Raw genomic sequence first — 15554 nt, 5'->3', positions numbered from 1 at the left:
CCATCAGTTGGCACAGATCTAATTTTTTAACCTGTTTAAAACAAATGGGGCAGAACTTGGAATTTATGGAAACTAGGTCATAGATTTCATCACTATTGTCATACCACATAATTTTACTGCTATCTATTGAAAGCGAAAAATGGAACATATGTGGTAAAATGTGAAATTTACATAATGTAATTCAATGTTTTGTGCTGTAATATGATTTAATAGAATTAATATTATGTCCTTAATGCTAAATATTTGATGTGTCCATACTTATTTGTATGTCTTGACAAAGACCTGTAATAAAATTGTTAGATATAATACATATGTACATAAGTTTGCTGCCCTACAATTCCCCTGCCAACCCAAAAGGGAGTATGAAGTTGCCAGCAGCCATGGGTGCTCATAATAATATTGTGAGTGGTTAGTTTTTCAGATTCTTCATTAAAATTCTTAGTATTAAAATACAAGAGCATTACTCAACCGTGGGTTTTGTTATTTCTTTAAAACAATATATGTCCTTGTATATTTGGTTTGTAGGAAAAAAACATTTAACTTGTTGTCTTATCTCACCCTATAAATGTGAGTATTCATCTGTTTTGCTGTTTGCTCTCAAAGAGAGTGATCTGGATTGCTTTCCATTTTACACAATAGCATTTAAACATAATCTGAACAAGAGGTAAGAACATTTTTCCTGAAAAAAACACATGTATGTGACACTTTATGAAGGCAATATAAATTAAAAAGCCATCATCTCTTTGTACATTGTGTTGAGTTGTTCAAAAGCCAGGACAACTGGGTCGTTTTCATCTTCACACATTTCTTTCACAGAAACACTGTTAAGAAAAGTTACAATAATATAGGTAAGACTGCACTGAGTAGTGATATAGATGAAAGGAAAAGGCATAATATCCCCAATTTAAAGGGAGGAAGATGCACTGAAAGGCAAATCTAAATTTGATGGCTTTTACAAGCCAACCATCTAAATGGTGGATCAGCATATGCGAGATGATTGACAAGCTGAAGATTTGTCAAGCATTGTGATAAAGGTACATAGTGCACTTTCATACAGGATCTTTTTTTAGCTTTTCTACTAGATATAGTCAGGCCTTCTCTTCTTCTTCTGTTAGTAGGTTTTAACCACACTCCACCCATTTCCGATCAACCTAAAAGACCAGTAGATCTAATGATGGCCAACAGACCCCCCCCCAAGGAAGTGCCTCACTAATTGTACCTTACTGACAGTTATCAGAGATGTTGGAAGAGTTTACAGGGGCATGCAGTGTCATGTGACCCCTCTTCCCCTCCTGAGATAAGGCTTTACATCTGCCCACGAGAAAGGGCAAACTGAGGTACAAGAATACAATGAAGGAGGGTAAATTTAAGGCAACCTACAACACACCCTAAAGTATATGAGCAGGCCTTCACAAGCATGTTATTGGTTAACATCCCTCCTTTCCAAATTAATTTGTGAATGCATTTTTAATAGATGTATGTGGCACAAAAACATTTTTTGTAACTTTTCTGTGCTTGCAGAAGCCACCCACTACAGTTTTGTGACATGTTAGTATTATTTTTTAGTGTTATTATGTCAGATTTCATATTTAAATTTTGCTAGTTAATATTTTCATCTGGGTTCATGATGTTAATGCTACATGGTCATAAAAAGAGTAATAGCCTTATCTGCAGATAGGTAGCCCTTTAGAGTCAGTTCATTATCTATTAATTAGTCATAATAACAACAGCTTACCTTATGGCAGAAATAGTAAGTGAAAAATCTTTTAATTTGTTGTATGCGTCTCCTTCATTAAACCTGCGGAAAGCAACATTAATTTTAACATTACATTTTATATCTAACAAACTGGGGATGAATTGCCAGAAATACATATTTAATACATATTTTGTTTACTGACACCATTATCTACACAAAATGAAATCAACCACCCTTGTTTTTTAATCACTCTAAAGGTTTTAACCTCTTAAGGATAATATTTTTTCTTTTTGTACCAGAACCTTCGTAACCGAGACTGTTTTAACATTTTTGCGGTATTGCTGCTTAGCTGTAATTTTCTTCTTTCTCATTTAGTGTACCCACACAAGTTATATTTTTTAAGGCAAGAAGGGCTATCTTTAGATACCATTATTTTGATCATTTCATCTAATTTAATGTAAAAAAAATAGTAAAAAATTCTAAACCTGCTAAATAGATTCTAATATACCGTATTGGCTCGAATATAGGCCGCACTTTTTCCACCCACTTTAAGTCTTTAAAGTGGGGGTGCGGCCTATATTCGGGGTCTAGCGCCCGATGCCCGGGACATCCAGTCTCGGGCACCAGGCAGGCAGCGGGCTTAGGATACAGATCCCCCGCAGCAGTGCAGGGGACCTGTATCCTACTCTCTGATATGCTCAGACAGCCTCCCCTGCCAGCACTTTCCACGGGGGGGGGTGCCGGCACGGGAGGTTGTCTAAGCGCATTGTGCGGACGGTCACCGGCTGCGGCGATGCGGGTAAACAGCCTCCGCTGCCGGCACGTCTGCACGATGTGCTTTAACAATCTCCCTTGCCGGGAATTCCCACGGGGGGAGTCCCAGCAAGGGAGATTGTTAAAGCACATCGTGCAGATGTCCCGGCAGCGGAGGTTGTTTACCCACATCGCCGCAGCCGGTGACCGTCCGCACGATGTGTTTTACCTCTGCCCTCAAGACTTACCAGAGCAGACTGGTATACGCGTATACAACTTCCGCTGAGTGCCGGCACCGGAAGTTGTACACGCGTATTGTGTAGATGTCCCCCGCCGGCCCCGCAAGACACCCGGGAGTCTGCTCTGGTAAATCGGGGGGGGGCAGAGTGGCAGCATATCTCGGGGGGGGCAGTGGCAGGATATCTCGGGGGGGAGGACAGTGGCAGCATAGCTCGGGGGGGGGACAGTGGCAGCATATCTCCGGGGGGAGGACAGCGTGGCAGCATATCTCGGGGGGGAGACAGAGTGGCAGCATGTTTTTTTGGTGCTTTTTTAAAGAAAAAAACTTTTTCTTTTAAAAAGCACCAAACTTTTAGGGTGCAGCCTATATACGGGGGCGGCTTATATCCGAGCCAATACGGTATGTCCTCAGTATATATACCCAATGATTATATGTTTTTTACTTTTTTCCAAGTTATAGGGCAATAAGTACAAGTTGCTATGTCAAGGCCAATTATTTTTTTCAACTCTAGTAATCCTGCCCCCACGTCTTATTTGAAACATCTTTCAAGCTGGCCAAATCAGTTTACCCCCATCAAACCATATATTTTGTAGGGGGGTTTCCCACACAGTGTATTTCATAAATTAAAGCTTCTGGTATTCCTCACTTCTAAACAACACCCTAAGATATTGTAAGTTGTAGATTTAAAATGCTGGTATTTTAACACTTTCTATGTATTAAATCTACCACCAGCCTTTGTTAGAGTCTGTGATAGCAATTCTTTTGTGTTTTTTTTCCACACAAATTGTACTGCAATATGCATTTACAGCTCCTGGTATATGTCACCTCCAAACAACACTCTAATATGTGTTCAGTAACATCTCCTGAGTCCAGTGATACCACCCATTCAGGGATTTGTTGGATTGTTTGGGGGATAAAAGGCCACATTTGAGACATTCAGTTTATCAAGTTGGAATTACAGCACCACCCCTCATGTGTGACAACTTGAAACCAAAGACCAACATCCATTGTCTCCTCAAGTATGGACTTATTAGGATTTGACTAAACAATTGGTTGGGAGTTTTCCTAACTCTGACTCATATTTGATTTTCAAATGTTATTACTATTTTTTTTCATTTATTTTCATTTGTTAACTTTGTGACCCAAATTGATATATCTACCACCAGCTGGGTAGTCAAACCTGGTATACACCCTTTGTAATTATCCCTTGTTTTGGGATAACTACAATTTACAACCAAATGGTACAATACAAAATAACAAAAAAAAACTAATAAAAAATTATGAATTATTTAAATAATTATGATTATACATTTATCTTACGGCATTATCTCCCAAACGATAAATGACATACTGTTTTAGCAAATGTGATTACAGGTGTGGCTATGAGCAAGGCTTTACCAAGACATTTTAGTGTGACCATGTGACATATTGATTACTATTTATGTAACCAAGTAAATGTGTTAAAGAATGCTGTTTCAATACAGGTTATTGTGTGTCTGTAGGTCTGTGTGACACTGACACACTGAAACCCACCACACATTATGATCTAGAAATAAAGAGACAATAGAATGTAGATCCTGGAAAGGGGCTGTACCTACTAAAGAGACACACTTGGGAGGTAGTGGAAAGTCCTTAAATCTATACACGTTTTTGAAGGTAATATAACCAAGTAGTCAATAGGAACAATAGATCCTAACGAAGTGCAGGTATTGGTAGATCATTCCATGTCTGCATGAGAATAACTTACCCCCACTGATTTGTACTGTTAACATAGTTAAAATGATACCATTTATTGGCTAACTGAGAGTTTGATTGCGAGCTTTCGAGACCAAGTTGTTAGGTCCCTTCCTCAGGCATTAATCAGGGACCTAACAACTTGGTCTCCAAAGCTTGCAATCAAACTCTTAGTTAGCCAATAAATGGTATCATTTTAACTATACTTTTCTCCTGTTTTCTCAACGGCTAACACGGTACAAAACCTTTTTCCTGTTAACATAAGCATACAGTCCAAACTGATATATATTATCTGTATTATTCAGCTGCTCCCAACAACGGTATCCTCAGACCCCAGCACATCAGTGCAAAATATTATTTGTATTTTCAGCTCCAGATTCATAAATATATTACAGTGTAATATTTTTGGTGGTATGAAAGTTAAATACATTTTTAAATATGAAGCATTCAATGTTACAACACTAACAATTCTTTCCTTTTGAGGATGCTGAGAGCATTATACCATCTGATATAACTACTTTGTTGGTATAATTTGAGATATCGATAGGCATGAAGGGCATTGCTTACCCATTCTCATTAACAATTGCTTGTAGAGATCTATGTTTGAAGAAATCAAGTGCAAATGCGTTAAGCATCAGTTTTCTTCCAGAAGGATCTTTTTTCTGCAGCGGTAGGATTGGAATGTGCTTGTCTGGAATTTGAGCTGTCTGTAACATGAGCTGTAAAATTCATGTTTTTCGTTGATCAAAAGCCATTATAATCACAATGGTATGGTATGGTCCCAGCCCCAGGCTTTAAACTAAATTATTTTATCAAAATTAGTTTTGGTTCCTCATTGAAGATTACTGCTTCTGTTTTCTGACCTAAAGAATCATGAATCCTGGCAAATTCTCTCTCATTTACTTAATATTAGACAACAGATAGCTTAATAAGTATAGATGTCTTCTCTTATAAGCACAGGATAGTTGGAGCAGAAAACAATGGCTAAAGTAATTCAGTAAACCTATACCACTGGCAAGAACCGAGGACAACTTTATTATGAAAAAAGGTACATTTTTCCTGCATTAAAATTTAAAATTCAGAAATTTTGAAATTTTCCGTAACAAGAAAAATAAATATTAAAATGATTACCTTTTTCTACTATCTTTAAACATTATTGTCCAAACAATTTCCTAATGTGTTTGTACATGTACAAGGTATGTGCGATGCATCTTTATTATACTAATGCACAAACATTCATCTGCATTAGCTATCATATACACTTACTCATTTACACACTTACACTGTTGACATTTTCCATAGCAAACAGATTGTGATCTGAATTCCCAGACAGACATGCAAAAGGGGAGATTCCACTTCTTTCTTCATCACAATCCATGACATGGTTCACCAACTGAGAATCTGTACACTCTTTACCTGAGAAACCTAATCATGAATACTGTGTTACAAATAAAGCCTCCAGATTCGCAGGAATGTGAAACATTTTCTTAATTTTGTTTCATGTTAAATAAATAGTCATGTACAAAATGTATTACACCCCATTAAGGACTTTGCAAGTTGTTTCTAAGAGCATGCAATCTTACATTTTGTAAGCATCCAGAGCAGGCATGCAAGTTCAATGAAAACTTGCCTCGTATGTCCTCATCTGAAACTGGCAAAAAAACTGCCCCCTACCACTGTTATACTTGTTTGTTTGTTTATTTTTACTATGAAGTGATACTATGATCTCCATCTAGGAGGGAAAAACACCCTTTATGTCTAAGTCTATCTCCTTTGCTAATGCTTGCACAGACTATGGAGTTTTGGAGGTGAATGGTATTCCCTTGGGTTCATTGCTGAAGCAAATCACAAGCACATTGACAGTGATTGTACATTTTTAGGGTGCCTATGTAAAAGCAATATTAGGGATCTTCTATCATCTATCTTTTAATCTCCCTCTGTTTTATTTTGAAGGTCTAACATTCTTGTGAAATGAGATATTATTGCTAAAATATCACCCCAACAACTCTGAATGTAATAGTATTTGCTGTATTTTACTTTATGCACATAAGTCTTTGTTTGCCCAAATTGTGCATATTTTATTATGCAAATCTAGATGCACTTACTTATTTCTGAAAATGGAAGCTGGCATTCCTTCTCCATATCAGCTAGTTTTGCTGCTGTAAAGAGGCAATGTCCAAATATTGTTGCTACATTCTTGTTGTGCTCTTTGACAGCAGAAGAAAAATCATCGGGGAGTGGGTCAAGGAAAACCTAAAACAACAATATTAAATAACACCATTGAATTCAACATTGACAAATAAAACTATGTTTTATTTATTGTCTGTTATTTTTTTTTAAATGACAATCTGTTTAACTACTAGTGTTAGTTGGCAGAGTTTTTCTGCTTTTTGAGGAAAACACCTTCAAAACTTAAGTGAATTTCTACACTGGCTACAAAACAAACTTATTTATATGACTTAAAGATTAAAATAAATATCTGTTTGGTAGTATTGGTTACCTCATCATGAAATGGCCTATTAAGTATCTTGTGCAACCAATTTATTCTGTAAGGACTCATTTCCACGTCATGTGGTGTGACAGTTCAAAATTGTTGAGAAAGGGCTCTTCCGACCTGGACCACACTGCCAGGTCAGAAAGGTCCTTTCTAAACTATTTTGAACCAGCACGGAGAGGCCGCTCAATTTTGAATATGTATATTAAATAAAAATGGGATTCCACTATAAGTTCTGTTGTATTCAATACCTTTGACTGGTGAAATTTAACATGACGGCTCATAAAATGTGGTACAAAGTAGTTTCTTGCAAACAGATTTGCCAGAATCAGCACAAGACTTTCCATAACAGAATCTGGGAATTTGTTTGGATCTGTGTGGAGAAAAAAAAAGGTATGTAAATAGAAGGTAATAGAGCAACAGCTGAATTACAAAGGATGCAAAAATAATTATTATCTATAGAATAAAAGAAAATATCTTTAGAATTTTAGAGGACACTTAACAGCCTGGGTAGGGGGGAAGCCAACTAAGTGGTCCACTGATAAATCAGCCCATAACACACCTGGCAGAAAACATGCCGTACGTGCACTATCCAATTGTGTCCAAAATGCATTTACAGAAATGAAATGCATAGAAAACACATAGAAGCTGAAAAAAATAGTCAAGTTCACACTTCAGAACCTTGTAACTATATGTAGACTTGTAAAAACGCACTTCAGGTAGTGGTCCAAAATGTTTAAATCAGACAAGCCCAGGGAGAAATTGTCCCCCAATGTCACTCTTCGTCTTCTGGTTTATATATCAGTTTTAAGCCTGACCAGACTTATAAACAAACTTGGGAACTTTCTGGCTCCAGCTGCCTTGAGCAACTTCCCCCCCTCAAAGCGAGATGGAGGTTCCCGCTGATGTCAGTGGGTGTTCCCACTGTCGTCACAGAATAGGGGGCACTGTTGGAGGGGAAATAGGTGGGGAGTAGGGCATGCCACATTGACTCTCTCGTGTCCTGGAGATTTCTCAGCAGAGGCGGGAGAACCGGAGAGGCAGCGGTTCACCCAGAGTTTCCCAAGTATGCTTATATAGATTAAGTGCAGGATCTCACTAGAGGTGGGAATTGCCACTTGTGGATTTTCCTCTACACTTCAATATATTCCTTCACTATATATTTAAAGGTCCATTGTAGATCTTTGCTACATGCTTACTGTTGGTATTGCAATAATTTATAAAGTTAAAATAAATAAAATAAAATAATTTATTTATGTTCCACCATTGTTTAGTTGTAGTAACATATCTACTTAGCTCCCAATTTTTGACTGTTAATCAAGTTTTTTTCCCCAGTTTCCACACTCATCCATATTTTGCTCACGTATGTTTGTGTTTTTATTTATTTAAGTGATAAAATATTTACTATACAATTCACAGTATAAAAAAAGGGGATGTACAATAAGTGCTGTCAATTAAGTTATGTAGTATAGAGATCTTTTGATTGGGGTACAATAGGTAAGAATACATTAGGAAAGAATGTCCCTGCCTCATAGAGCTTACATTCTGCTCATGTTATATAGTAAAAACTTCCACAGAAAAAAAAGTGAAAAACAAAGCAATAGAGTTGCACATACTTTTTTTGCATGGCTGACACAACTTCCGAAAGAGACCTTTTTTGAGAAAGCTGACAAAGACATAATTTGATGGCTCGTGGTAATGTAAATGTGTAACCAGTCCAGTAAATAACATAGGCTTACAATCTTGATCCAAATATCCCTAAGAAAAGGAGTAATAAACATGGCATAATTTAAGAAAATATAGGAAGGTTAAAGAAGCAGATTCCCTAGAGAGATTATCCTTATGCATTGTTCAGGGCAGTTCTGAATTATTTAAGTTACTCCTACAACTGCAGGTTGGTATAATACCTAAAAACCTTGTGTCAGGTCAGTTTAAAGATAACCTTATCTAATCCCCTTTAGTTTTTTTTTTACCTAAATATATTCATTTTTTATCTATCCTTTTAAACATATTATGATAAGAAATTATTTCTGCATTTATTTTGATATTTTCACTGAAACACCACTTACAGGGTGAGTACATATTGTAGCATAATCCGCTACATATGCTTCACCCACTACATATGCTTCAATAAAATAGCCTTCTCACAAATTGCAGGAATAATACATTAAAAATAGACAAGTGTGTTGTGTGTGTATGCTGTGCAGCCGAGGCTAATACAGCATCAACCGTGATGATCAAAGTCATTGGCAGTGCCAAAGTTCTGTATCATTCTAATGATGCTATATCCTATTGGAATGAGTAGAAAATATTAGCCCCACCTTTTACTATATATGCCCCACCATTTGGGCAGGACAAGTATTAAGCCCCTCCCTCTGGAAACATTTCTGTGGACACCCTTACAAAGTTACTCTATATACTGTTTTCAAAATTTCCAAGATCACTGTAATTTAGTTAATTCTATACAAATAAGATCACAACTAGGTTGCAGTGCATCACATACCAAGGTGGTTATATCAAGGTATTAAGATTGAACACATACCTCATGGATTAGGTAGTGGAGTGAAAAGAGACTAAATAGTTTTAACAGATGTGTTTCCCGGGGTTGTTTGTATGTCATAAGAGAGTGCATCAAAATCGATAAAGCCTATAAATAGAATTAAAAAAAAAGACAAATATAAATGTTAATTTATTGTTCCTGATGTCTGTAATTTCACGCTAGTTGATACCCTATTCATGCCTTAATCCAGTTTACCTTTGCCTTGGCATCTTCTTTGTCATCTGCTCGTGCAGCCAGCAACATCAGCCGCAGTATCAAACTAATACTTAATGGAAACTGGCCTTTTAATTGAGGGACATTGGATTTCAAGAGTTTCTTCACTTTAGGCATTGGAATGCCAAAAAAGAAGACATTTCCCAATAGATCTTGGCCTCGCCTTCCAGCACGTCCCGACATCTAAGAGAAGACCACAACATAGAAAGTCGTATATTAAAACACATCCGAATGGCAATATGTAGAGCAAGGTTGCCAACTGTCTGTGAACTTCCTTTTAGTGACTAGAAACAAAACTAAATCTGACACAATAAAAATGCTACCACTTAAAATGTGAGATAAATACATAAAAAATATTATTTTGTAAAATCATATTTAAAGGTTACCAATATTTCAGATCAAACGGGCATCTCCAAATTATTCTTGGTTATAACCATTGGCTTACAAAAAAATATCAGTTTAATATCTCCAACTGCAAAATATGCATATTTCTTGTGTATTACATCTGCATACATTGATAGAAATACATCATTTATAGAAATACATCCAATTTGAATGTTCTATGTACATGATAAAGAAATATACAGGATAAAATACGTAGTGTCGTTTAGATTCATAAAGACAAAATTCATTAAGACAAAATTAATTAAAACACCACACATGTATAAATAAAATGTAATATATTCAATATACGTTTTTAAGAGAGAAAGTCAGGGATGTATAGATAGATTCAATTCCGGTACAATGTAGGCTTCTGAGAATTATCTGTGTTTTGTTGGTATGGAAGGGTATGCATCAGTTCAGATTTTATCTTAATACTAGTTTATCTAGGGTTGACTATGATCATAAAATATAATTTTATTTGCTTTCATCCGGATCAGTTAAAATGGAACTAGTTGATTGGTTTATTCTTTTACTATGGAATTATCTAGAAAATATGCCATGCAGTTAATGCAGTGCCATATAATATTTGGACAATCAAAACCAATACTTTGCTGAATACATTTAGAATGCTATCCTTGCAAGTTATGATGGATCACAGTCATGATAGCCACATGTGCATGTCTTTATTGTTTTAATAGATCATTAGCCTGTCGTTCACATTCTTATGACATACTATATATTATACACCGTTCATTTAAATATTGTTGAACCTTTAATTATGCATAGTTACCTGTCTATAGTTCAGTGCATCAAGGTAAATGGAATCTTCCAGGAACACCACAGACCTACAGGGCATGTTGATTCCAAGAGCTAGTGTACCAGTAGCTGTTACAACCTTTAAATAATACACACAGTGTTAAGTTTAGTTTCTTAAAGGGGCAAGTTATGTAGCATAACAGTGTTCATTACACAGTAAGAATACAGTATATATGGTCCTATGGCCTCAAATCATCGCACAAATAACATAATCATAAATTATACAGATCAGGATCTTTAGCACTAAATATGGTTTTACCTTAGCCGAATTATTAATGATATTAACAGTGGCACCTTTTTCCCCCAATGAATTAAATATTTGAAGTCAGCCTTCAAATTAGCTTTAATATTGAATATATATATATATATATATATATATATGTAACACACTGAAATAAAATTTCCACTTAGCCATGGAGTAATACTTACTCTCATATGTCCCAGTCTGAACAACATCTCAACAAAACGCCTTTCCTTCTCCTGCATGGCTCCATGATGATAACCAATCCCCCTTTCAGCCAAATATTTTAATTTTTCTGCATTTCTGGTACTTCTAAGTTTTTCAAACATGGTCATGAGGGTCTACAACATAAATAATTTGCATGTGATCAATTGATTTGTCTTTATAAAATACTATATAACAGTAGAGCTAAAATAATTAAATAGGACCATGAAACGCCAGCCCTGACCCTTGTCTCATACACCCCTGTGAGTCATTCTAGCATGAGAAATATAGCACTACATTGAACATGTCCTTTCTTTGTGTTGTGTAACACTATTTTAAATGGGTACATTTAGTTTTGCTATAGTTACATTTAGATGAAAATCTTATACAGTGAACATTTTTCTAGGGAAACATCTTGCACTTACACATACTCTCATCACACTCAGATGTCTATTCTCTAAAATGCTTAATCTTTTATATTGCCTTTGTACATCTTACGTACATGCATACACCTTAGAGCCCTGTTTTTAATCTTTTATGTTATTGTTGTTATTGGTGTTTGTGCTTTTAACCCCTTCAATCCCAGGAGTTTTTGGTACCTCAAGTCACAGAGCAATTTTGCCATTTTTGCGCTATGTCGGTTCAGCGATTATTCTCTTTTCCTGTCAATAGTGTACCCATGTAAACTATATATTGTTTTTTTGAAGAGAGATAGAGATTTCTTTTGATACCATAGTTGGATGATTAGCTGACAATTTAGAATGAGAAATTTAGTAAAAACTAGCTAAAATTAGAAAAAAACACCTAATTTTTTTTAAAATTTTCCCTCTGAATCCTCACAAAATTAGGTAAAGTGATGGAAAATCCCCTCCAAGTTTATCAATTCAGGTGTCCTGATTTCAGAAATACCTAATTTATATAGATTTTCCAGCACCAGGGAACATACTATAAGGTATACATTTTTTGTAGAATTTTTTTGCTTATGGCTTAACGGGTTTGGGGGTTGTGAACGAGGGCAGGCGGGTTATACTGGGTAGATGTTATGCTAGTGCAATGGGCTGTAAGGTTTTTTAATTTTTTTTATGATTATTTTTTTTTTATATATATATATTTTTTATATATATATATATATTTATATATATATATATATATATATATATATATATTTTTTTTCTTTAAATGGTTAGAGGTCCTCTTAGGGACCTCCTGAACATGCCGGTGATGTCACAATGGCATCACTTAGCTCACATAATTATTTTTTTTATTATTTATATTATTATTTTAATGATTTTTTTATTATTTTTTAAATGAATAAAGTTTTTTTTTTTCTGCTTCTCTGTTTCAGGACGGGAGGGGGGTGAGACATGTTTCTCACTCCCCCCCCGCGACCCCCTGCACCGATCACACTGTCATCTCTATGCAGGTCCTCACAGAGGTGCATAGAGATCGCAGCGTCTGTGCCTCATTGGAGGACAGGATATCCCTTGCAGGGGAAACTTGCGATCGGGCAGTTTCAAATGTAACAGCCGGAAGCTGTTACATCAGATCAGACAGCAGAAAGCCGGCAATGCCGGCTTCTGCTGTCAGGGGGGAGTCCAGGCTGTGAAAGGACAGCCTGATCTCCCGTGCAGCGGCAGGGATGGGTCCCTGACACTGCAAGAAGGGCTGGACATACCGGTACGTCCATAGGGAATTCTTGGAATGCGTTTTTTTGGACGCACCGGTATGTCCATAGGGGATTGAAGGGGTTAAGGATTCCAACAGTCATGTGTGAGACTTGCTATGGGACATAATGATGGTTGGTCTTACGTAGCTTAATTGGTTTTTGTTTAGTAGTCCATTGTTAGGAGTGTGATGCAGTCAGACTTATTCAAAGTTACTTCAATAGAAGTGAGTTGTACATGATCTGGCCTCAGGTTCTATCTTACACAAAAACAAAAACTGTCTGCGCTTCTTACCCTAATAAAGTTGGCAACAAATATATAAAAATAATATAAATGAGAGGTTTTGGTTATATGAATTGGCCAAAGCATAATTAAGCTCACCCGTCACCTCAAGGCACACTCTCAATAGGGTGAGAACCTACTCTCACCTCCTACATAGTGGGCACACAGCAGGTTATACTGCTACCAAAACCTTATTAATGTGTTGGGGGAGGTGCAATTAAACCTCCTCCCCATTAACCCCTGGACAGCAAGCTGCAACCAGACAAATGAAGAGTCAACAGCCTCAAATATGTGCAAACGGGGAAAAGAATAAATGTTGGTGCGCTAAGCTAGTCTCAGGCTCAAATAATACAAATGTATAGTTTGAGGCCTACCAAACTGTGTGAGCATGCTGCAAATACAGTGTATTGGCTGTACAATGTATACAAAAAACAAACTGTCTGTGCTTCTTACCGGGTTCTATCTTGTAAGTATTTTACAGTAGTACATTAGTAGTGTCCAATTGCGCTCATTTTTACAATACTTCATTTTGACCCTGACACTGATCAGTGGAAACCATGGTATTAATGCTTCAGCCATTTCCTAAAACTACATTCTAAACCTCAGGATAAAGAATTTGCAGTCTTTCTTACTGTTATAGGACCCAGGATCTATCATACATTCTCTAGCAGAAAAGCAGCCTATCAGGCACTACTGTTTTATAGCAGGAAACAAGCTGCGAATGAATGTGAAAGAATATGCATCTGTTTTGAGGAAATTGGCCACATTTTGTTGAGGGGTTAAACACAGCCTTAAGAGACATGTTTGTAACTGGGATCAGAGCCGAGATTAAAAAATCTTGTAACAAAACTCCCCTTTCTCACTATCTATCCCCATTTATCACTATCTACCACCTCTGCCCCTTCTCACTGCCTTCCCCCCTCTGCCCCTTCTCACTATCTACCACCTCTGCCCCTTCTCATTGCCTTCCCCCCTCTGCCCCTTCTCACTATCTACCACCTCTGCCCCTTCTCACTGCCCCCTCTGCCCCTTCTCACTGCCTTCCCCTCCCCCCTCTGCCCCTTCTCACTATCTACGCCCTCTCCCTACTTCTCATTATCCTTACTTACATTGTTGAGTCCTGCGGTGGGAGCAGGAGGCGTCCGTCTTCCTGCGGTGCGCGCTTCACAGGTGAGCGCCGGAATATTCTGGCGCTCAGCATGAAACGCTGGCACTGCCACGGAGTCACGGAGAGTGAGGGGGGCCGAGCGGTTGCTGAAAACTTCACGAGCGTTTTTTAACATAAATGTTAAATAAAGTAAAAAAAAAACAAAGCAAAAAAAACCCCGATGCTTTAATTTAAGTCCCGGGCACTGGGGCAGGCGCCCCTGTTGCCATGGCGCACAGGTCGTACATCCCTAAGGCTGGCTCTAACTGCGATGAAATGCTATACTACCCATAAATGCTTTAACTGAAGGAAATTTCAACTTTTGGTAAGTAAGGCATTAGAGGTCACCAGTGTGACGGCATTTGCTACAAAGTATGTATTTCAGTTAAATGATAAAACAACAAAAGAGGAACTGGAACTTTCTAAGACTGAAGTAACCAGCAAAACAGATACAACATGAAGATACGGATTACAAAAATACCAGTAGGATAAAGCAACGTAGACAGTGTTTCTATTGTGGTGGTCGGCTTTACAATGCCAACACATGATGTTTCAAAATGCAGAAAGGTACAAGTGTGGCAAACATATTAAGAAAGTATGCAGAAAAAAAGCATATTATATAAGACAATAGAAAAGTGATTCTGATTTTAAAACTGAAAGACAAACTGAAGGACAAAGTAAAAAATTAAGAAGATATAACAAAGGAAAAATCAGTATGTGATGATAAATAACAAGAAGCCTCATATGGACTTAGATAAAAGCGCGGCAGTTCCAGTCATCAAAGAACATAATTGGAAATGAATGTATGGATATTATAAATGAAAGCGAGATTACAGGCTTCAATGGAAATTATGAAGACTTTCGGATGTGTATAGTTTGGTGTGAAATAAAATAGAACTAGAGATCAAAATATAAATAAGGCGTATGTATGTATATATAACAAGTATTAAGACAATGGAAAAGATTATGCATGTTAGAGAATAGATGCCTGGGTGCGATAAGAGTGCATAAAATGTGCAAGTGTAAGAATGTTATAGAATTCAAATTCTGTAATGATGAAAAAAATACAGGTAAAAATTACATATGTCAGCCAGTATGCCAACCTTCTTCCATCTCTGACACACC

General features: G+C 36.9%; 1 protein-coding gene across 1 annotated transcript in view; it reads right to left on the bottom strand.

The window, feature by feature from the left end:
- Nucleotides 1–656: 656 nt before the first annotated feature.
- DDX60 (DExD/H-box helicase 60) overlaps nucleotides 657–15554 on the bottom strand; it is a 45126-nt gene continuing 30228 nt past the window's right edge. Inside the window, exons 28-38 of the mRNA XM_053459924.1 lie at nucleotides 11321–11473; nucleotides 10866–10970; nucleotides 9674–9874; nucleotides 9461–9565; nucleotides 8535–8676; nucleotides 7170–7291; nucleotides 6530–6677; nucleotides 5707–5849; nucleotides 4992–5143; nucleotides 1736–1798; nucleotides 657–821 (exon numbers count right to left, since the gene is read on the bottom strand). Of these exons, the coding sequence (XP_053315899.1) occupies nucleotides 725–821; nucleotides 1736–1798; nucleotides 4992–5143; nucleotides 5707–5849; nucleotides 6530–6677; nucleotides 7170–7291; nucleotides 8535–8676; nucleotides 9461–9565; nucleotides 9674–9874; nucleotides 10866–10970; nucleotides 11321–11473 (1431 nt within the window). The 3' untranslated portion in view covers nucleotides 657–724. The remainder of the gene's footprint in view (nucleotides 822–1735; nucleotides 1799–4991; nucleotides 5144–5706; nucleotides 5850–6529; nucleotides 6678–7169; nucleotides 7292–8534; nucleotides 8677–9460; nucleotides 9566–9673; nucleotides 9875–10865; nucleotides 10971–11320; nucleotides 11474–15554) is intronic.

Source organism: Spea bombifrons, chromosome 1, assembly GCF_027358695.1.
Source record: "Spea bombifrons isolate aSpeBom1 chromosome 1, aSpeBom1.2.pri, whole genome shotgun sequence".
Taxonomy (NCBI): domain Eukaryota; kingdom Metazoa; phylum Chordata; class Amphibia; order Anura; family Pelobatidae; genus Spea; species Spea bombifrons.
Note: the sequence above shows the minus strand (reverse complement) of the source record. Positions and strands in the feature narration are given on the sequence as shown.